We start from the raw sequence: 23,158 nt of genomic DNA, 5'->3' as shown, positions 1-23,158 counted from the left end.
TTAAAATGGAATGGAAATTTCTGTGATTTTTTTTTTCCTCAGACCTTAGCAAATGACCAAACTTGGACTTTTCAGGCTAGAGTACAAATTGAAATAATCTGATAACAATTTAATCCATGATTTACTGCACAACTTATGGTGCTGACACTACTGGAGACATGGTTTTAGTAACTGAGTGACTGAAAACAAGCCAGATAACCATATGTTAATAAAATGATTAAGGAAGTGGAAACAGAAGAGACGGTCCTTCCAAGACGTAGACTGAAGAATCTAACTGCAGAATGGATGTGTACAATGTGAAAAAAGACTAGAGCCAATTATAAAGTGTGGTGGGGTAAGTGCACTGGTTATCCACCTAAAGGAGTAGAGACCCTCCTCTGCACTTGAACTAAAATGGACTGGCATGGGTGAATTTAACTCAGATGACCATTATATCTACTCCTGCGGGCAGGAATGCCTCAGAAGAAATGGAGTGGCCATCATGGTCAACAAAAGAGTCCTAAATGCAGTACTTGGATGCAATCTCAAAAATGACAGAATGATCTCTGTTCATTTCCAAGGCAAACCATTCAATATCACAGTAATCCAAGTCTATGCCCCAACCAGTAACGCTGAAGAAGCTGAACGGTTCTATGAAGACTTACAAGACCTTTTAGAACTAACACCCAAAAAAGATGTCCTTTTCATTATAGTGGACTGGAATGCAAAAGTAGGAAGTCAAGAAACACCTGGAGTAACAGGCAAATTTGGCCTTGGAATACGGAATGAAGCAGGGCAAAGACTAATAGAGTTTTGCCAAGAAAATGCACTGGTCATAACAAACACCCTCTTCCAACAACACAAGACAAGACTATACATGGACATCACCAGATGGTCAACACCAAAATCAGACTGATTATATTCTTTGCAGCCAAAGATGGAGAAGCTCTATACAGTCAGCAAAAACAAGACTGGGAGCTGACTGTGGCTCAGATCATGAACTCCTTATTGCCAAATTCAGACTTAAATTGAAGAAAGTAGGGAAAACCACTAGAGCATTCAGGTATGACCTAAATCAAATCCCTTATGATTATATAGTGGAAGTGAGAAATAGATTTAAGGGCCTAGATCTGATAGATAGAGTGCCTGATGAACTATGGAATGAGGTTCGTGACACTGTACAGGACACAGGGATCAAGACCATCCCCATGGAAAAGAAATGCAAAAAAGCAAAATGGCTGTCTGGGGAGGCCTTACAAATAGCTGTGAAAAGAAGAGAAGTGAAAAGCAAAGGAAAAAAGGAAAGATATAAACATCTGAATGCAGAGTTCCAAAGAATAGCAAGAACAGATAAGAAAGCCTTCTTCAGCGATCAATGCAAAGAAATAGAGGAAAACAACAGAATGGGAAAGACTAGAGATCTCTTCAAGAAAATTAGAGATACCAAGGGAACATTTCATGCAAAGATGGGCTCGATAAAGGACAGAAATGGTATGGACCTAACAGAAGCAGAAGATATTAAGAAGAGATGGCAAGAATACACAGAAGAACTGTACAAAAAAGATCTTCACGACCCAGATAATCGCGATGGTGTGATCACTGACCTAGAGCCAGACATCCTGGAATGTGAAGTCCAGTGGGCCTTAGAAAGCATCACTACGAACAAAGCTAGTGGAGTGATGGAATTCCAGTTGAGCTATTTCAAATCCTGAAAGATGATGCTGTGAAAGTGCTGCACTCAATATGCCAGCAAATTGGGAAAACTCAGCAGTGGCCACAGGACTGGAAAAAGTCAGTTTTCATTCCAATCCCAAAGAAAGGCAATGCCAAAGAATGCTCAAACTACCACACAATTGCACTCATCTCACACGCTAGTAAAGTAATGCTCAAAATTCTCCAAGCCAGGCTTCAGCAATACGTGAACCGTGAACTTCCAGATGTTCAAGCTGGTTTTAGAAAAGGCAGAGGAACCAGAGATCAAATTGCCAACATCTGCTGGCTCATGGAAAAAGCAAGAGAGTTCCAGAAAAACATCTATTTCTGCTTTATTGACTATGCCAAAGCCTTTGACTGTGTGGATCACAATAAACTGTGGGAAATTCTGAAAGAGATGGGAATACCAGACCATCTGACCTGCCCCTTGAGAAACCTATATGCAGGTCAGGAAGCAACAGTTAGAACTGGACATGGAACAACAGACTGGTTCCAAATAGGAAAAGGAGTACATCAAGGCTGTATATTGTCACCGTGCTTATTTAATTTATATGCAGAGTACATCATGAGAAACGCTGGACTGGAAGAAACACAAGCTGGAATCAAGATTGCTGGGAGAAATATCAATCACCTCAGATACGCAGATGACACCACCCTTATGGCAGAAGGTGAAGAGGAACTAAAAAGCCTCTTGATGAAAGTGAAAGTGGAGAGTGAAAAAGTTGGCTTAAAGCTCAACATTCAGAAAACGAAGATCATGGCATCCGGTCCCATCACTTCATGGGAAATAGATGGGGAAACAGTGGAAACAGTGTCAGACTTTATTTTTGGGGGCTCCAAAATCACTGCAGATGGTGACTGCAGCCATGAAATTAAAAGACCCTTACTCCTTGGAAGGAAAGTTATGACCAACCTAGATAGCATATTCAAAAGCAAAGACATTACTTTGCCAACAAAGGTCCGTCTAGTCAAGGCTATGGTTTTTCCTGTGGTCATGTATGGATGTGAGAGTTGGACTGTGAAGAAGGCTGAGCACCGAAGAATTGATGCTTTTGAACTGTGGTGTTGGAGAAGACTCTTGAGAGTCCCTTGGACTGCAAGGAGATCCAACCAGTCCATTCTGAAGGAGATCAGCCCTGGGATTTCTTTGGAAGGAATGATGCTAAAGCTGAAACTACAGTACTTTGGCCACCTCATGCGAAGAGTTGACTCATTGGAAAAGACTCTGATGCTGGGAGGGATTGGGGGCAGGAGGAGAAGGGGACGCCAGAGGATGAGATGGCTGGATCGCATCACTGACTCAATGGACGTTGAGTCTGAGTGAACTCCAGGAGTTGGTGATGGACAGGGAGGCCTGGCGTGCTGCGATTCATGGGGTCGCAAAGAGTCAGACACGACTGAGCGACTGAACTGAACTGAACTGAACAAACAAGGGAGACGGTGCAGCTGGACACCAGTTGTAAGCCTGTTCTCCAGTGTTCAGGTTGAAGTTCCAACAATTGTACCTGGTTTTGCTCACTTTGGTATTACCTGGCCTTCCCTGTGAATGGGAAGGGCCCCAAACAAGGGGCCCAATGGCTGGTGATTCCAAGAAGCCACACTCTGTACACCAATACAGAAACAGCCACCGGATGTCAGGCAGTGCTGTCTGTCACCCTGGCCAAGCAAGTTTCTTATCCTCTCCAGGCCTCAGTTTACTCCTCTGTAATATGGACAATATAATAGCCCTTTTGCAGAACTATGAAAATTAAATGAGATAGTCTCTAAAGCCCTTGACACAATGTCAGTGTCAAGACTTGCCGGTCTTGACAGAGTTGAAATACACAGACTTGGCAACTGATGCTGCTGCTAAGTCGCTTCAGTCGTGTCTGACTCTGTGTGACCCCATAGATGGCAGCCCACCAGGCTCCCCCGTCCCTGGGATTCTCCAGGCAAGAACACTGGAGTGGGTTGCCATTTCCTTCTCCAGTGCATGAAAGTGGAAAGTGAAAGGGGAGTCGCAACTATCTAAGGTCAAATTCAGGCTTCCCCGGTGGCTCAGTGGTAAAGAATCTGCCTGCAATGCACAAGACAAGGATACGATTCCTGGGTTAGAAAGATTCCCCTGGAGAAGTAAATGGCAACCCACTCTATTACTCTTGCCTGGGAAATTCCATGGACAGAGGAGCCTGGTGGGCTATAGTCCAAAGGGTCACAAGGAGTCTGACACGACTGAGTAAACCCAACAACAAAGTCAAATACAGCCACTACAGGGTCATCCGGTCGTGTATTTGCCTCCAAGTTCTATACTTCGCGGGACTGACGCTTCTCAACTAAGCAGTTAGTTGAGGCCAAGGTGCCATCAGCTGTTTATCTGGCGTCTGGGTTAACGGTGTTTTGTCCTCATCCCCTCCAGGGGCAAAGGAGGCCATCGCAGAGCAGTGGGCATTCCCTGTTTCATCAACAGGTGCCAAAGAGAAACAGCGCCAAGAGCTTGGTCAGGCCGGCTCCTATGTCAACCCTCCCGGATGGTCACGAATGTGGAACGCGTCCCGAGGGAGCGCGGGGAAGAAGAAGCCAGAGGCGGCTCTCCATGAGTGACCCGCCCGCCTGCAGGCGCGCAGATGGCAGACCCCGAGGGGGGACCGCGGGCCGCCTGGGTCTGGGGGCGCAGCCGCACGTGCTCTCGGGCGTGCCGGCGCCACTTCATTCAAACAGGCCCCTACCGGCCACCCCGCGCGTGCGACCCCCACTCCTCGGCCGCCTTCGCGCCCCCGGGACCGCTCAACTCGGGGAAGGGAGGTGCCCCGTATGCCTCGGTCTCAGCACATGAGGCAGGCGCCCTCCCCTTCGGGCACCTCCCCCCGAAGAGCACGGAGTAAGCGGCCCGAGCCCCCCGCGCCGCTGCGGAGTCGCCTGACCCGGGCAGCACCGCCTGCCACACTCACCGAGCGTGGCCACCGTGCCGGCCTCGAAGAGCAGGCAGTCCCTGCGGCCGCGCGCCTCCAGCAGGACGCTGCTTTCCCCCGAGGCCTCCAGCCGCCGGAGCAGCCGCAGCGCCTTGCTCAAAGCCATGGGCGCGCGGCCCGGCGCAGCTCCCCGAGCGCCCGCAACTTCCAGGAGTTTCACTTTGCGTCCCCGCCGCGGGCCGGGCGCAGGCTCCTCCCAGCCGGTTCCGCGGCCTCCGCCCGGCCCGCCTCCGCCGCGCCCGCGCGCGCCGCCCCGGGCAGGTGAGGGCGCGCGGCCGCCTCCCCGCCGCCCCGCCGGCTCTGCAGAGGCGCCGCGCTCCCCCCAGCGGCCGGGCCGCGGCTGGGTGGGTGGGTGGGGGGCGAGCTCCGGGCAAGATCGGGGGGCTGATGGGGGCCGGGAGCGGAGGGGAAGTGCTCCCCCGGTGGGCGGCAGCCGGGGAGGAAGATTCCACACATTCCTGGACGCGGAGGAGGCTGCCGTCGGCGGGGCGCCCTGAAGCTCCTGCAACGTTACGGGACGCCCCGCGGCCTTATATGGACCCGCCGGGGCCTGGCGGCGCCACTAGGCTAGAAACTGCCAGGCCCGGGCCCTCCGCAGCACTCCGGAGTCCTCCCCAGTCCCGTCCAGGGCGCTGCGCCTCCCTCTCTGGTCTGCTTCTGCGACCCTGGGCGAGTCGCCTGTCCTCTGTGACTCAGTGGCCCTAAAGGGTAAAGCGGGATTAGAAAGTGTACTTGCTTCATAACGTTGCAGGGGAAGATGGAGTTAATTCGTACAAAGGGCTTGGTGCACGCCTGAGGAGCGGAAAGTGCTCCATCCATGGTGCCTTTTACTCGCTTTCTGTTCAGAGGGTCCTGCGGCCCACTGTCCGCACCAGGCAGAATTTGGGTAGCGGGGAGTCAAAGGTGGGTTGTCTCTGAGACACTGAGCCCCTGATCTCTGGACCTGACACTTACCGTGGGACCTTGACTTCTCTGAACCTGCTTTTCTCTCTTATCAGATGGTGAGGGTACCTGCCCCAGAGGCTTGCAGGATGGGCGTGGAGTCATCGTTCAGAGGAGCTGAACACTCTGGGAGTGGCAAGCAGGGCAAACTGTGAGGTGCTGATGGTTGCAGGAGTGAGAGTGAAGGGCCTTTTCCCTCCGCCTTGCAACCCCTCCTCCCACTCTGCTGAGTGTACCGCCCTTGACTTCATGGGGGACACTTCACTCAGCCAGTATATACTCAGGCTGTGGACACCAGCATGTATCCGTGCATCCCCCATTAGGACATGTGGCCCATCTAGGATGACTGGCAGCTAAGGAACAGGAAGTATGCCCCTCTGGACACTGGGTTTTAGCCCGGGTGTTGGGACTGGTCTTGCAGGGGAGAGGAGAGGGCAGGAGAGAGGGCTTACCTGGAGTCACCCTTTGGGTGGGTCTGGGGGTTTCATTTCCTTTTCCTACAGTGAGTGTGTACACGCCAGCTCCAGACCTCATCCAGGTGTTCTCATTAGACGCCGAGTCCAGGTGATTCCCCTCTCACCCCTATCCTGCTCACACAGAGAAAGAAGACTGTGGGCAGGTAGTTTATGAATCGGGCATGTTCCAGAAGAAGTAAAGTGCCGGTGCCAAGGAGGATGGCCGCGCCTTGCAGACATTGAGGAGCGAGCAGCAGTGACTGACCAGGTAGTCCGTCCTCTGTGGACCCTCCCAGGTGTGATTCGGAGAACGAAGGAAATGCGAACAACAGCAGAGATTCAAGTCGCTCCTGAGCATTCTGCCCTCTTGTTCACATACCCCAGTATGATGTGATCAAAGTCCCAGAAAGGATGCTCATAAGTTATCCAAACATTTGTAAAATGCAGACATTGTTTCTGCCTGAGAACAGCGAGCCCATTGAATGAGGCAGAGTAGCCTCTGGCCCACTTTTCCTCTCCTTTTAAACTCTAAGTTCTCTTCTTCCAGGAAGCCTTCCTGTGATGTGGAGGTTCCAGATAACCCCTCACACTCACAGATGTCCACTTTGGCTCTCACCTGCTCACATGTTGCTTGAGAAGTGTTTGTAGAGTCCTTTTTTCTTAGTCTTGTTTCACAAATTAGGTTGTAAGGTCTGCAGAAGGGGATCAAGTCTTTTAAACTTTTCTCTCTCCTCTTTCCTGCCTTTCCATGCGTCACAGCTCTGCCCAGTGACATGCTGAACACATTTTAGAAACTTTCCTATAGTCCAGACCAGCACTTTAGCTTTACAGCTTAGACACTGTCAGACACAATCAACTGTAAGATGAACTCCTATTTCATGTACCACTGAGAAGGGAAAAAATTTTGCCAATTAAACTATGTAATGAAATCATTAGCAATGCCCTGATTTCAGCAGTTATAATGTGCGTCTTAGATGCCAATGATGGCTGTTCCCCTACCTCTGAGAATTGGCTGAATGAGCCAAGTGCCTGCTGTGTTTTCAGGTCGCTGCCCCCTGGTTTGGAGTGGGATGGGTCCACGGGGACAGCAAAAGAAGACTTGCCCTTTCATCCATGCTTCCTGAGAGTCACCTAGGCACTGGCCCGTTTAGCAGATGGAGAAAGTAAGAGATCCTAACACATTCAAGGAAAGGTCAGCTCTGACACCTGAACCATGAGTGCAGCCTGAGAAGACCAGTGGACCCGTCTGGGGAATGTTGGGGCACATCCCACTCCTGAGATGCAGAGTTCTCGGGGAGGAATTAAGGAAGAAACGGGGGCAATAAGCATAGTTTGCTGACTTTGGAAGCCTGACTGGGAAAAACACAAAGTAAAGAGGACAGTGGGCAGAGGGGACAAGAGAGGACGAGAGACCTTTCTAAGACAGGCCAGGCCTGCTCAGGTGATGTTTTCATCGGATCATCTTGGCTTCTGAGTTGCAACTTGAGGGAGCAGTGGGACCAGAGAGGAAGCAGCTGTGACATCCCAGGGGTGCAAGTGTGCATGGGCTCTGGGAGTGAGAGGAGAGAAACAGTTGGGTTTGGGGTAGTTCTTTGAATTCTGTGAGCCCACAGGGTTTGCTGCTAGAGTGGACGTGGAATAATAGGAGGAGGCAGGAGTTTGGAGATACCATGATATTTTTGGCCAGATCACTGGAAAGATGGAGTTGTCATCAGGTGAAATAAAGATGAGATGGTTGGATGGCATCACTGACTTGATAGACATGAGTTTGAGCAAGCTTTGGGAGCTGGTGATGGACAGGGAGGCCTGGCTTGCTGCAGTCCATGGGGTCGCAAAGAGTCAGACACGACTGAGCAACTGAACTGAACTGAGCTGAGATAAAGATGGCCATTGGAGGAGCAGGTGGCTGAACAGGCAGGCAGATTGGGGCATGTTAATTCGGACACGACTTAGCAAACAGCAACAAAATTTTGAGATGCCTGTTAAAAATCCAGGTGAAGGTGTTGAGTGGGCAGTTGGTTATATAAGTTGGAGTCCAGGGGGAGGTCCAGGCAAAGGAGTAAATATAAAAATGTGAGCATTCCCATGAGGTAGGGGACCACCAGCTGTCACCCGTCCTAGGATCCAAAGGAAGGAATCATGCCAAGGAGCAGACGGCAGTCAAGGATGGCAAAGGCCACTCTGGGTCCAGGACAGGACTGGTCCTTTGACTTTTGTCACAGTCGAAAGACTGCCCATTAGGAGAGCAGTTTGGGGACATGGGAGGGGGTACAGGGAGCTCTTTTTTACAGCCCATTTCTTCTTGCATGACCCTCTGTGTAGCCAGGCGTCTAGGTGTCAACTCCAGGTGATTGAAAGCATGCAACACACTTGGAGACCGTCATTCTGAACCCCCTCAGTTTCTCCTGGCGAAACGCTCCATTGTTCTAATTACTCTGGGTCTGTCTTCCAGCTTCCTTGCCTGGAAACGTGTGGTGTGCATGCTGGACTGTCTAATAAGGTTCTGACTCACGTGGCACACGATTAAGGCGATGATCCACAGTCATTGCTGGGTTTGTTTCAATTTCATGTACCTTTTTACTCTCTTTAAAAGGGTTTCATTAAACATACAACAAATTATGACTTAACTTTCATACCTTAATAAAAGTTTCCATCTAAATGCATTCACAGATTAGAAGATATTCTTTTGTCTAGAACACGGGCCCTTTTAGGGAGTTGAGAAGAATGTGACCACTGTAATATACTGGCCAAACGACCCAGCCCAGATGAGCTTTATCGAGTCTCTGTGTGTACTGACTGGCTGGCTTTAAAAGATTTCTAGCCCTAACTTTTAGATAAAACTTGGAAGTTTTTCAAAGTACTTTTCCTATGCCATATTTAATTAGCCATTAACAACACTGTGGATATTTAAAGCTAAAACGTATTATTCTCAAGTCATTAATTAACTGATTCATTCATTTACCCAGACTGCAATCTCCCATAAACTTGTTTAGTCACCAAAGAAATTGCATAACCTTGCAGACTGGTGTCGTTTTTCTAAACAACAATTATTTAATATCATTGGATATTGTTAGTCTTCACATTTCCACGTGTTATGTCATCAGTCACTTTCCATAGTTTGTGTGAACTGCGCAAGTAATATTGACACAATCTGACTGATGCATCTCTAAACCCCCTTTAGTTTTTTTTATTTTTATTTTTTGCGGTGGCCTCTCTCGTGGAGCACGGGCTCCAGGGCTCTCGTGCATGAGTAGTTGTGGTACGTGGGCTCAGCAGTTGTGGTACACGGGCTTAGTTGCTCTTTGGCACGTGGGATATTCCCAGACCAGGGATCGAACCTGTTCCCCTGCACTGGCAGGGGAATTCTTAACCACTGGATCACCAGGGAGGTCCTCTTAACCCTCTTCAGATACACAAGTTTCCCTTCCATTTCTTTTTTCCCTTGCAATTTACTTGTTGAAAAAACTAGCTCGCATGCCCAGCAGCCCTCACAGACTGCCTTTTGCTGAGTGTTCCCGTGGTATCGTTTAGAGTGTCCCCTTGCTTTGTGCTAACTGCTAAGTCGCTTCAGTCGTGTCCGACTCTGTGCGACCCCACAGACGGCAGCCCACCAGGCTCCACCGTCGCTGGGATTCTCCAGGCAAGAACACTGGAGTGGGTTGCCATTTCCTTCTCCAATGCATGAAAGTGAAAAGTGAAAGGGAAGTCGCTCAGTCGTGACCAACTCTTAGCGACCCCATGGACTGCAGCCCACCAGGCTCCTCCATCCATGGGACTTTCCAGGCAAGAGTACTGGAGCGGGGTGGATGACCTGTAATGTAGCTCAGTAGTTGGACATAGAAGCTCTAGCAGATTCTATTTCCTGGTTAGGTATGTTCTTCCCATCAGGAAGCACAGGTCTGATTGCTTCTCTTTGTGATGTAGCAGCCACTGAGCTTCAATGCTGTTATTCTTGCAAACCAGTTATGCTCTATTATATTGCTTTCTTGATCTGTAGCCTTTTTTGTTTAGTCGCTAAGTCCTGCCCAATACTTCTGTGACCCCGTGGGCTGTACCTCACCAGGCTCCTCTGTCCATGGAATTTCCCAGGCAAGAATATGGGAACGGGTTGCCATTTCCTTCTCCAGGGGATCTTCCCAACCCAGGGATGGAACCTGTGTCTCCTACATTGGCAGGCAGTTCTTTACCACTGAGTTACCTTGGAAGCCCCCATTAGTAGCAAAAATTCTACTTAAAAAACAGAAAATTCCCATCTACTATTTTTTACCTGATGGCAACACAAACAAAAGAGATAGAACATGATTCTTTTCCTTTATTTACTAGAGTTCAAAATAATGAGTTACTTTGAACTCAGTGAATTGGTCTATTAACATCCTCCAATAGTGACCAACTAGTTATATTTTTTTCACTTTCATTATGAACTCCTATTTGAGTTTAAACAGACTTGATGTGTTCCAGTCCCTTGCAATCTTATTGATGCTCAAAATGTTCCCTCTTTGGCCACTGGAAGCATCTTTAAGTTGGCTCCGGGCTCCTCTTGCAGAGAAGGCAATGGCACCCCACTCCAGTACTCTTGCCTGGAAAATCCCATGGACGGAGGAGCCTGGTGGGTTGCAGTCCACGGGGTCACGACTAAGCGACTTCACTTTCACTTTTCACTTTCATGCACTGGAGAAGGAAATGGCAACCCACTCCAGTGTTCTTGCCTGGAGAATCCCAGGGACAGCGGAGCCTGGTGGGCTGCCATCTACGGGGTCGCACAGAGTCGGACACGACTGAAGCAACTTAGCAGCAGCAGCAGCAGCAGCAGCAGCAGGGCTCCTCTTGACAGGACCCCAAAAGTCCTTGATTGTTTCCTTGCCTTCTAGAATGAAATACCAAGCTCATCTTGTACATTTTCTGCTCTTAAGAGTGGGAATTAATCATTTCTTTAAAAAGCCCCGATTCTCTTTGGTCGAAAACAGTATTTGAAGACCACATTTGGTCATTTAGAAATTTTACCCTCATGGTCTCAGACCCTGTCTGCATATTAATCCAGGCCCATTTTACCCAGTTAAGCTCATTTTCTCTAAGACAATTATTTGAAGCTGCTCCTCCCTCCCACCCCATCTCCTCCACCCCCTACTCTCAGCAATTCACTGGCCTCACGCTTCCCTGAGAAAGTGGAGACCTCATTTTCCATCCCTGAAGCTCCCACATCGTCTTCTTTTCCTGAAATGACAGGGAGGAAAACTTGACCATGAAGGTTCTCCGGCGCTTTTGTGTAAGCTCTGTGGTCTGGAAAAAGACACGAACTTCAAACAGCTGCAAGAACAGCTTCCAACAAACAGCTCTCCTGGGGAGAGACTCGAGCTTCTGCATCGATAGCAGTCCTGCTCCCTGCCACGTGCTCAGACCCTGTCCCCCTTCCTTCCCAAGGACTCTGTCCCTTCCCTTAGCCCCACCGTCTGGGTCACCGAACCCCCTCTCTCCTGGATCATGCCCTGCAGGGTCCAGATGTGCTCCAGGATCTCCCACTATAAGGGGGAGACCCTTCGCCCACCCGGCTCCCCACAGCGCTTCTCGGAGATCATAAACTTGAAATGAAGCCAGTCTGTGGGACTCAGGGGTGTCGGAGGCAAGCTGGAGCTGTCCACCCAGGGCTGTTAATTCCGCATCACACTTGCCTGGTAAGCCTCACCTGGGCCCATCTCTCCTCCTGACCACTGCATCCGCCCTTCTCTGGACTGGCAGTAACTGGCCTGTTTCCGCACCTCGCCCCACAGCATGGTGGGCAAAGCATGGCACCCCCTTGTTACTCGGGCATGGTCCCCTTTCTGCCCCTGCTGTCCTTCTACCTGCCGCCCAAGGTCCAGGCTTGCTGCCCTCCCTGGGTCCCCGACAAGCCAGGTCCCAACTCAGGGTGCCAGTGTGAACTGTCATCCACTGGCTGCGTCTTTCTCAGCTTGCTTCCCTCCCACAGGAGACGCCCTCAGAGGGAGCCCATCACACTATTTCCTACCCTTCTACCTATCCTGTTGTTACCCTCAGTGGCAGGGATTCATCTGACTCCACACATCTGTGCTTTACTCGGTCACCTTCACTCAGACAGAACCAAGCAAACTTTAAATGCACAAATTCGGCTGGGTTTGAATCCTAGGGCCACACTTTCCAAGCGGGGCAGCCTCAAGCAACCAGCCGAACTTGGCTGCCGCTGATTCTGAATCTTTTGTATGTGAGAATTAAGGATGCTGTGAGCATTAAGATAGGCGGCGCTGTAGTAAAGAATCCACCTGCAGGAGGTGCAGGAGACGCGGGTTCAATCCCTGGGTCGGGAAGATCCCCTGGAGAAAGAAGGAAATGGCAACCCACTCCAGTGTTCTTGCCTGGGAAATCCCATGAACAGAGGAACCTGGTGGGCTAGAGTCCATGGGTCACAAAGAGTCAGACATGGCTGAGCGTGTGCGTGTGTGTGCGCGCACACACACACACACAGGATGTGGACCAGCGCCTGCCCCACAGTGACACTACGCTGGTGTCAGCCGTCCCTGCTGCCGCCCACTGTACATTTCAGGGCCATGTCTGTACAGTTATCACTGGACACCCAGCATCTGGCATCCTGGAGTCCCTGTTGAGTGAAGGAATGAAGGACACGTGGACACCCATGTGGAACTGGCCTGGAAACCGAGCCTCTCACGTAGACACTGGGCCAATGGCAGCTCAGATGATACAGGCCTTTGGGTTTCATTGCCAGAGGCTAGACCTGGAATACACAAGAGAAGGACTGAGCAGCTGCAGCCGTGGGAGAAGTGGGAGGTCCGTCTGTGTTCTCCATCGCAGGTGGCCCCCGCTGGCTGTCCAACCGTGAGGTCCTTCTAGCTCCCTGGCGTCGCCTTCTTAGACATGGCCGTATGTCTTGGCCACTGTCCACCCCACTGGGGTTGAGAAGCCTTGCAGTGCAGGTGAGGTCTGGGGTCACCCAGCTCAGGTCCCCGGGAAAGCGTGCCTCACTCTGCTGGCCGTGGCCGTGGGGTGGGGGTTGGACATCGTTAATAGGAGGGGTTGCTTGGAGGTTCATTTTATTAGGTTATTATCTTTTGTAAACAGGGAGCATGAGGCACTGATCTGTGTGCGCGTGCACACACACACACATACACACACGACTGGACTTCTGACCTCACGGGGGGATAGCTGAGTCTGGGCTCTCATCAGTTTTCCTCACAATCCAAGAGTGTGACCCCTCGGAGCCTCCCAGACACAGACTGAACCCCGTCAGGCTGCCTGGCAGCTCGGCCACCCTGCAGCCGTGGTGCACCCGGAGCCCAGGTGACTCAGGGTCTCAGGCGGTTTTGTGTGGCCCCTGCCCTCCCCCCGGGTCTCCTTCTGAAAGCCAGCGACCCCTGAGGCCGATGTGTCCGTTCAGAGACGGGCCCGACGGGCCAGAGAGCCAGGGAAGCTGTATTCGCGGCTCTGGCCTAGACGGAGCTCCGCACACAGGTGTGCCCGCTGCCAGTCCAACCTTGGGCTCCGCCCCGCATCATGACGGGAAAAACAACCCGAGGCGCACCTGTCACCGGTGGGGGGTGTGGGCGGGGCCCTTCTCAAGCCAAGAACAGCTAGGACCTGCCTGTCCATTGTTCGGTTCAGTTCCACACTCAGGGAGAGCCTTTTCCAGGGGCCGGGTGGCTGTTCAGGGTGGAATCTGGCTGTTCAGTTAACCGAAGAAGCTCTGACAACAAAGGTCTGCCCCCTCTCCCCACCCCCGGCCCTTCCACGCCCGGCGTAAGAGCTGGGCCAGTAGGTGGGTGGGGTGGGAAGGAGGGGAGGGGGAGGGGGGGAGGGTCAGCTGCCCAGCCCCTCCCCCACAGCATTCCTGCCAAAGAGGAAGAGCAGGCCTCTCAACAGCGCTCCCATTTCAGTATGGGGGTGTCTCTTTCCCTTCTATCCTTAACTCTTCTCCAGAAACACCCTTTTCCTGAGGGGGTTACAAGACCCATCCATGGAGGAAAATGCCACTGTTTAATATTAAGACCTCTGTACCTCGTTACTCCAAGAGCGTGGAGAAAAAAGTTACAGAGGGGTGAGTTTTGGTTCCACATCCAGAAGAACTTTTTAGCAATTAGGTGCGTGTTATAGTTTAAAAAAGGGGGTCTGCCTGTGTAGAAGTAAGCTCCCCATCTTTGGCTAGATGCAGGCAGAGACTGACCCCCTCCTGTGGGTGTGTAAGAAAGGAGAAACTTTATGTTTCTGTTTTTCTATGTTTGAAAAGTTTCAAAATATAAATTTTAGGGAATTAAAAATAATATAAATTTTAAATAAATACAAATTTTAAAATAAAATGTACATCTAAAATAAACTGCTTTTTCAACTTAAAAATTCTCTCAGTAACAGCATATTATAGCTAATGTATCAGAGGTACTTAGGAATGCTTTGGCTGGAAGTAACAGAAAACTCACGTATAAAAATCTTAAAATAAACAAGAAGTCTCATGGTAGAGCATCTAGAGTTAGGGTAGCAGTTCAGCAATGTCATCAAAGATCAAGATGAGGCCCTTCTTTCTTTTCCTTTCTTCTTAACACAGTGGCCTGTTGACTCATGATCACAAAATGGCTGCTTCAGCTCCAGGCATCACACTAATATCCAAGGTAGAAAGAAGAGAGGAATCTAGGTCAGTGGTGTCTAAAAAGCTTCCCCAGAAGCCCCTAACAAATTATGTCACATGACCCCCCCTTAGAGACTTTCCCTCTCTCTTCAGTTGAAATGGACAAGAGAGAAAGGGGTTGGGAATGAATGGGCTTGTGTCTAATACAGCCAGCATCTGATCATCTGGTTATTTTAGCGTAAAGCTTAATGCTGCCTACAGTTATAAATTATTTTAACTGTTCTTGATGTCATGTATCTCCTCCCAAAGAAATCATGGGGAAATGGAGAGGACAGCAATGATTTCTGACTTGCTCATTGAATGCGAAAGCCTCAACAGGACTTACTAAATACCAGGTTCTCCAAATGTCTCATCTGCTGGTTTTTTCTGTTGGCGACACTGCCTTCTGACCCTCTAATTTGGTATTTTATCTATTTGACAGAATTTGTTTTTTCACTGGGGTGCTAACAAACTCAGCAGGCTCACATGGTTTTCCTCCTCTGCTAACAAATACACAGATCACTGGTATTTTCAACTTAGCTCTGGAATTAGGAGGCCACCATGTCGCTGTCCCCAGTGGACACGTTTCCACAGGGAATATGGAAGAAAACTCGTCAGATAAAAAGCTGACAGTCACCAAAACAATATTACAGCATTTTTTGCAGATCAAGCTATGTGACTGTTTCAACCACAAAAGTGAACACGAAATAACTTCTCTGACAAAAGAGGATCTGGGACTTCCCTGTGGTCCAGTACTTAAGACACTGCACTTCCGCTGCAGGGGGCACAGGTTCAATTCCTAGTTGGGGAAGATCCTGCATGTCCAGTGGCACAGCCGGAGGAAAAAAAAAAAAAGGATCTGCCACAGTTTAGTGAGCACAGTAAAAAGAATAAAGGAGCTGTTACCTCAGGTCACCTGGCTCACATCCGTCTTATGAGTCTTTATTTCTGTGACTTCCTGGTGAATTGAAATTTTTCTGTGAGGCAACATCTGTCTTTGATTCTCTTCTTTTACACAAGGTTAGCTTTGCATCTTTTCTTAGTGCCCATGGAAATGTCTTAGCAGTTAAGTTTCCCAGTCACGTTTTCCCCTCCAGTTTTACTGAGATGTAACTGACATGTGACATTATATGAGTTTAAAGTTAGAAGAGGTAGTCTGCTTGATTCTCCATGAAGATATGGCTTTTGTGCTACAAAAACATCCCACGGTTTGTGGTTTTGTTGTAGCCACACATTCTGGGAAACAAACTCACTCAGAAGGACAATGCAGATAGCGGAGTGCGGTTTATTACACCGGCAGGCCCAAGGCAGAGTCTCCTCCCAGCCAAGGACCCTGACCAGTTTTTCTGAAAACCTTATATACCCTAAGTGTACATGCCCAAACCCACCTCCCCAAATTCCCTGAAACTAGTCTGAACAAACGAAAAGAAAGATACAATCAAAGTTAACCCGTGATTCATATGCCTTAAGCCTAGGTAGTTAACAGCGGACAATTATCAATAGGCCTGTGGTCATACCCCAATAATCATAAAGAATTTATGATTCTATTCGGTTACACAGATAATTAGGGTATTCTTTTAGGCAACAGAGAGTCTAGGTACGAGCCCTGGGGCTCTTCCATCTAGGGGGCCTGGTTTTCCAGTTGGTGTGTTGTTTCCATAGATACTGGGCATAGAGCTCAAGGTCCACAGTCCGGCCCAAGATGGAGTCCTGCTCTCGAGATGGAGCCTGTTCTGTCTGTTTCCTCCTTCATTCCCCACTCTTGATGCTCTTAACTCATAGTATGAGCATAATTCATAGGGATATATTGCACCCTGACTCTCCGACCTCCAGTTTGGGAGAACGACATCAACCTTTGGGTTACAAAGTTCATAATACATTGTAAAATAAAGGGTCCACAAAGCAGAACTATCAAGGCAACTATAATAATGGTAAATATAGTTTTCCACCAATCACCCTTTACCCAGGATAGGACTGAAGTCCAACAAGGAAGATTATCATCAGACATAACTTTTACCTGACCTTTCATGTCATCTAGGGTGGCTGATATATAGCCAGATAAATCAGGAATATATACACAACATTCAACTTTAATTATAGCACAGATCCCTCTTTGTACTGAAACTATGGTTAGTCTCAAGATGATACCAGCAAGTCCTTGTAGCAGCAGTTGAGCTTCATCTCTTTTTCTTCTTTAAGATGATCTTGGTTTCATGGGGATCAGTGGGGTTCTTTTGTGTAGTCCACTTGGCGTCCTCCGGGTCTCGTGGTATGCCCTCTTCACCCTCAAGTGGTGGATCCAGGGAGTGACGCCTGCAACTTTAACTGCAGCAGGGCTGGTTAGGAGTCGTGTTTCCAGTCCTTGACTACACCTGATCCCTGGGCACAAATTCGTGAATCCGTTCCCCAAGGGGGAATGGCACCCTTTCTTGTACAAACTTAGTTACCTGATTTATTACCTTACCCAGTTGTTCCATCTGCTGTGAAATCTCATCTCCCCTTACGTGAGGCAAATTTGTTGACATCTGTTTTATTATGGGAGGGGGCCTCCCATACACAGTTTTGTACAGAGAAGAGCCATGGGACTGTGGGGTCATCCTGAGTCTGAGCAGAGCTGTCGGAAACAAGTCCACCCAGGAGCAGTCAGTCTCTAAGATCCACTTGGAGAGTCTCTTTAAGTGTCCGGTTGGTTCCTTCCACCATCCCAGAACTCTGGGGCCTGTATGTTGTATGTAATTTCCACTTGATGTTTAAAGTTTTGCTTACTTGTTATACTAAATAAGCTACAAAAGCGGGGCCATTGTCCGATCCAATGCTGGTAGGAAATCCAAATCTGGGAACTATCTCCCTGAGCAGGCACCAGGCTACATGTGATGCTCTTTCAGTCCGGGTAGGAAAAGCTTCTACCTATCCCGAGAACGTACATTCCATGCCCAGCAGGTAATGGTAGTGTCGGAGAGGTTTCATTTCAGTGAAGCCCACTTCCAGGTGTTCAAAGGGCAGCGTGCCTTTTACCTGAATCCCTGGAGGTTTCTGTCTGTGCCGAGAGGCAGCACTGACCTGTGAGCAGGCGGTGCAGTTCTGAGATTCTGTCCTGCATAGGGAAGACAGGCAGGGAACCGAGAAATATTTTCAAATTAGCTCTTCCAGTTTATCATGGCCTAGATGGGTCGCTTGGTGTGTTTGGCTTACCAGAGTGGGTGCCAGCTCCTCCGGTACCAATAATTTGCCACTTGGCAATTCCCACCATCCCTTTTCAGTCTTGATGGCCCCTTCTGCTTTGGCTAGTTGGTTTTGGGCTTCAGTGTATTTTGGAGAGTCTAGCGTTAGCTCGGGTAGCTCCGCCAACATGAGAGCTTTAATAGCGGCTTCACTTGTCACCCCCAAGCCCTTGGCTGCTTGCTTAGCGGTCTTATCTGCCAGTCTGTTCCCCGAGTCCGGGGGGTATCCTCTTTTTGATATCCTCAGCAGTGTATGACTGCAACCCTTTCTGGTTCCCAGGCAGCATCTAATAGGGTCTTAATTTCTTCCTTATTTTTAATACCTTTTTCACTAGCTGTCAGAGGCCTCTCCTTATACAGAGCCCTGTCGTGTGGCACAAGCATGCCTGGAGCCTGTGTCAGTGTTTGTCTTCTTCCCTTTGGACAGCTGGAGGGCCTGGATTAGAGCATGTAGTTCGGCCTGTTGAGCGGACCACTGTGATGGCAGAGAGCGAGCCTCAGCGACGGTTTCTTCCGTGACCACTGCACTTCCCGACAGTTACTGTCCTTGTCTCACCAGGCTGGTGCCCTTGGTGGACAGGACCCAATCTGGGTCCGGGATTGGCTGGTCTCTCAAGTCAGGTCTGCTGGCACATTTCCTTGCAATCATGTGAGGGCCCACCTTCTCCCACAGGAAGGAGAGTGGCCAGATTCAGGGCCTGACAAGGCTCAGTAGTAACATGGGGGTCTCACATAACAGTCCCTGGTATTGAGTAATCCAGGATGTTGATAGCCATTTATGGGGGTCCCCTCGCAGGACAGTGTTGACCTCATGCGGGACTTTTACAAACAAATCTTGGCCCAAAGTCAGCTTGGTTGCCTCCCGGACCAGTAAGGCAACCGCAGCAACTGCCCGTAAGCGTCGCAGCCACCCAGTGGCAACATTGTCCAGCTGGTTAGAAATAAGCCCACAGTCTGTCCCATGTCCCCATAGTCTGGGACAACACTCCCCTAGCCACCTCGTCCTTTTCAGTCAGGTAAAGAGTAAACGGCTTAGCAAGGTCTGGCAGGCCCAAGGCGGATGCTGACGTCATTGTACTGGGTTTGAGTTCAACCAAACCAAACCAGTGGGACTTGTTTTGCAAGCCTGGGGTGGGTTGTCTTCCGCCCAGACCTCAGGGAATTGTTGAGTTAACTCTCTCTCGACTGTTTAGCTTGTCCAATTTCCCTTCCGGAAGATCGTGCAACCTCCATCCATCTTGAGGGGTTACTGAGAGGACGAGTAAATAGGTGGTTGAGCCCACTCGAACAGTGGGTCTTTTGTGGGGGGAAAGGTGACTTGTGCCCCCAATTTAGACAGCAAGTCTCTTCCTAACAAGGGTACTGGGCATTCAGGGATGTATAAAAATTCATGAGTCACTTGCTGTCCCCCCATCTGACATTTTCAGGGTAGGCTAGAGACACAAAGGCTGCATTTATCACCATCTGAGACCCAGGAGCCTCTGGCGGGGTCTATTGGCGTATAAAGTCTATAGGCTTCGCCTCGTCTCGCAGAACTCGGAGGGTGATTCGCCTTCCCTTTGAATCACTTCGGAGGGTTTTGTGATACTCATAGCTTTTCGGGCTCCCCTCTTGAGACCTTGTAAAATAGCCTCCCGATATCTCTTCAGGTGCCCCCCACTTCCTCTGTGTTACAGTCCCAATTGGGCCTCTCATTCAGGGTGGCTAGTTCTGCCCACGGCTGCGGGTTTGCAGAACCCTCAGGTGCCATTGCTCTTAACCATTTTTTGGCCTCAGTTAGGATCCTGTGTCTTTCCTCAGTGCTGAAGAGGGAGACGAGTAGTTGGATTATGTCATTCTATGTAGGGCGGTGGGTTCGCCCATTAGCCTAATCATGGCTTGTGGCTCCCCCGAGTACAGTGGAGCGTGTCCTGAACTGGAGGCTGTTGTAGCTCTCTGAGGGGCATCTGTAGTGGGATTCTTTCCCCCTGTCCGTTGGTGGAGCGCAGCCTCTGTCTAATTGCTGTGTTTTCTTCCCCCTTTCCATCAGTACTCACCAGGAGAGGTGGATACAGTCCAGGAGGTCCAGCTGAGGTGGAATTCTGGGGGCACTGACCAGAGGTCTCCATCGCTGGGATTGGAGCCTGCCGAAACGGCGGCTCTATGAACTCCGGGAGAGCTGGTGGAAGAGCAGAGGCTGCTGCAGGAACTTCACCTGGCCCTGGATTGGGCATTAAGGCGCCTCCGGTCCTGGTGGAGCACTGGGAGGCAGGCGTGTCATTATCCAGTATGGGGGAGGGGTCAGGTCATCCCCATCCAAATCCTGTAGAATTTCCTTTTTTATCATCAGTCAATTTTTGTGCCATTAATATTTTTCCCTTTCCCTTCTGGATACAGGACCTTGCCCAAGTAGGAGGGTCTTGAGCTAACCCTCGCCATGAGTCAATATACGGATATTGATCCGGGTGTCCTGGCTCTCCTGTGACTACTGTATAGACTGCTTCCACTATCTTTAAGTTCATGGTGTTCCCTGGTGGCCATCCTACTCCCATAGGGGCCATTCGACCTCACAGAGTATGTGGAGGCGGTTAGGCTTCATGTTCACCCCATAGTCTCCTCCGAATCCCTTCTTTAAATTTTTAATCCTGCACTCCAGTACAGTTGCCTTGGATTCACTTCCCCCCATCTTGCTTACCTTCTCGGACCTTCTTCTACTTTTCCTTTTCGTTCTGTCTACGAAGTTCTCAGTACCCTATGTACTTCTGATATTTCCACTCAATGACACTTAAATTGCCATTCTGCCTCCTTCCTAACTGGAATGAGAAGAGCCTTACCTGCCAGATCCCAGAGGGAGAAGGGGAATTGGCGTGTCTTCACCTGCCGGTCAGCACAGCCAAACCAGAACACTACGTGGTCCAAGACTGTTTCTCCCTTAATTTTTAAAGTCCATTCTGCCTTGGTGGGCTTGACCAGGTGCGGATGAAAATACAGATGGGTTAAATATCCCACGTCCCAGGCCGTCTCTGGAAAAGCCAATTCGTACTCACTTATGTATCCCCTTCCTTCTAGCCTGACAATTCCGAGGGGGTCAAGAATTTCATAGCAGATGGGACACCTCCTTGGGGAGGGCAGAATACGAGCACACAAAAACCAAATTTCTTCTCCTAAAATCCCCTGGAAATTGCTTGATAATAATTTTCCCCAAGACGGCATGGACACCACCTCCTAAATGACCTTCACAAATTTCCTTCCTAAGCCCTAACACGCTCGTCAACCTGTGTACCAAGCAATCGCTGCTGCCTGCCTACTCCAGGCTCCTGTGGGTCCATGCCCTTCTAATCCCTCCCAGGGGGGTGGTCAGGCCCCCCCTTCCACCCTACCAGGTGGGTTCCTCCTCATCTGAGTGCTCAGTTCCCCTGCTGCCATCCATTACCTGCTAACATGAAAAGTCCGGACATTGAGAAGCAGAATCCTTCCAGAAGGGCAAGGCACCTTCCCGCCTCTAGAAGATTCGAGCTGCAAGACCTCGGAGTAGTCCCAAATGGGACTTGTCTCCTCAAAGTGAGGAGTTTCCTGGCCCATGCACCGAATGTTGTAGCCACGCGTTCCGGGAAACAAACTCACTCAGAAGGACAATGCGGATAGCGGAGTGCAGTTTATTATACCGGGGGGCCCAAGGCAGAGTCTCCTCTTAGCCAAGGACCCTGACCAGTTTTTATGAAAACCTTATATACCCTAAGTGTACATGCCCAAACCCACCTCCCCAAATTCCCTGAAACTAGTCTGAACAAATGAAAAGAAAGATACAATCAAAGTTAACACGTGATTCGTATGCCTTAAGCCTAGGTAGTTAACAGCGGACAATTATCAATAGGCCTGTGGTCATACCCCAATAATCATAATAGAATTTATGATTCTATTTGGTTACACAGATAATTAGGGTATTCTTTTAGGCAACAGAGAGTCTAGGTATGAGCCCTGGGGCTCTTCCATCCGGGGGGCCTGGTTTTCCAGTTGGTATGTTGTTTCCATAGATACTGGGCATAGAGCTCAAGGTCCACAGTCCGGCCTAAGGTGGAGTCCTGCTCTCGAGATGGAGCCTGTTCTGTCTGTTTCCTCCTTCAGTTTTTAGGCATATTTGTGATGCGTGAACCGAGACTCCACGCCTAGCTCCTAAGTGGCCTTTAGGGAGCAGAGGGTCTCCAGAGACGGTGGCTATTTTCAGCTTGACTTGCTTCTCAATGCCCAGGCGGCTCCCAGCGGCTCACATGCATTTTTTAGACAGCAGTGTCGACTAGACAGTCAGGGTTGTTTGTCTCTATATCCGGAAGTTTGCTCACAGTGATAAATAAGCTTTCTCTGCCTCTAGGTGCCAGGACTCCCCAGGAGGCAGTGAGGATATACTCAGAGCTCGCTTTCCCCTCGCTTTTCATTCTCTCTGCCACAACATGTCCTGCCCATCCCAACACCCTTCATACAAAAATCCAAAACCCCACACTGAGTCAAACCCCTGTGAAAGGAAGGACTTTTCCTTTCTCCTCAAGGCTAGACGACTTTCCATTTCTCCCTCCTTTGGCCAAGGAAGACAGTAGGTCTTTGCTCTGCCATCACTTAACAAGCTGGTGCTGAGCCTGAAGGGCCCCTGGGGATTTTGCATAAAGCCTGCTGGATCAAAATCAGGCATCCGGCTCAGACAGCTGACCTGGGTGATCACCCAGAACCTCCAGGGCCAAGTGGAAACTACCGCCCATCCACTTGTGAAATTACTCAGCCCTCCCTCTCAGGACATTCCTTCAGTGTCCATATTATAAGAAAAAGAAAAAATAAGAAGAAGCAATTACGAGAAAAAGAACAGGATTCAGCTGACGAAATGTGAGATGAGAGTCTTGTTAGGTGAGGAAACTGACTTTGTCTTTAAAGTGAGTCACCCAGATGTCTAAGAATCTGATGAAAGGTGCAAATCCCTTTTCCCAGAAAAAAATGTAAAATACGCATATAATTTGTTTACAATTCCATGTGATTCATTGTCACACATCCTCTAGTGATATACAGACCACAGGTTAAGAATTCCTCTTTTGGAAGCAAGTTAGAAGCTGCTATCAAAAGTACCTCTTTTTTACATTGCTGTTTTATTTGTATGTATTTGTTAATTGTGTGTGCTAGGTCTTTGTCGCTTCGTGGGCTTTCTCTTGTTACCTTGCAGTGAGTGGGGGCTACTCTCTAGTTGCGGTGAATGAACTTCTCATTGTGGTGGCTTCTCATGGTGCAGAGTGTGGGTTGTAAGCATGCGGGCTCAGTAGC

At 49.5% G+C, this 23,158-nt stretch overlaps 1 protein-coding gene and 1 long non-coding RNA gene across 5 annotated transcripts in view; one reads left to right on the top strand and one right to left on the bottom strand.

Moving 5' to 3' along the window:
• SYNJ2 (synaptojanin 2) overlaps positions 1-4,822 on the bottom strand; it is a 111,822-nt gene extending 107,000 nt beyond the window's left edge. For 2 of the 4 annotated variants that reach the window (XM_027551936.1, XM_027551937.1), the window contains exon 1: positions 4,620-4,822. In XM_027551936.1, coding sequence (XP_027407737.1) covers positions 4,620-4,746 — 127 coding nt within the window. In that variant the 5' untranslated portion in view covers positions 4,747-4,822. The remainder of the gene's footprint in view (positions 1-4,619) is intronic. The other 2 variants (XM_027551935.1, XM_027551938.1) reach the window with 2 other exon arrangements.
• Positions 4,823-5,042: 220 nt separating this feature from the next.
• Positions 5,043-6,972, top strand: LOC113898616. The gene is made up of 2 exons (XR_003512688.1): positions 5,043-5,348; positions 5,639-6,972. It is a non-coding gene; the product is annotated as an uncharacterized LOC113898616 (long non-coding RNA).
• The last annotated feature ends 16,186 nt before the right edge of the window (positions 6,973-23,158 follow it).

Source organism: Bos indicus x Bos taurus, chromosome 9 (assembly GCF_003369695.1).
Source record: "Bos indicus x Bos taurus breed Angus x Brahman F1 hybrid chromosome 9, Bos_hybrid_MaternalHap_v2.0, whole genome shotgun sequence".
Lineage (NCBI taxonomy): Eukaryota > Metazoa > Chordata > Mammalia > Artiodactyla > Bovidae > Bos > Bos indicus x Bos taurus.
The sequence above is the reverse complement of the archived record's forward strand: the minus strand, read 5'-3'. Positions and strand labels throughout refer to the sequence as shown.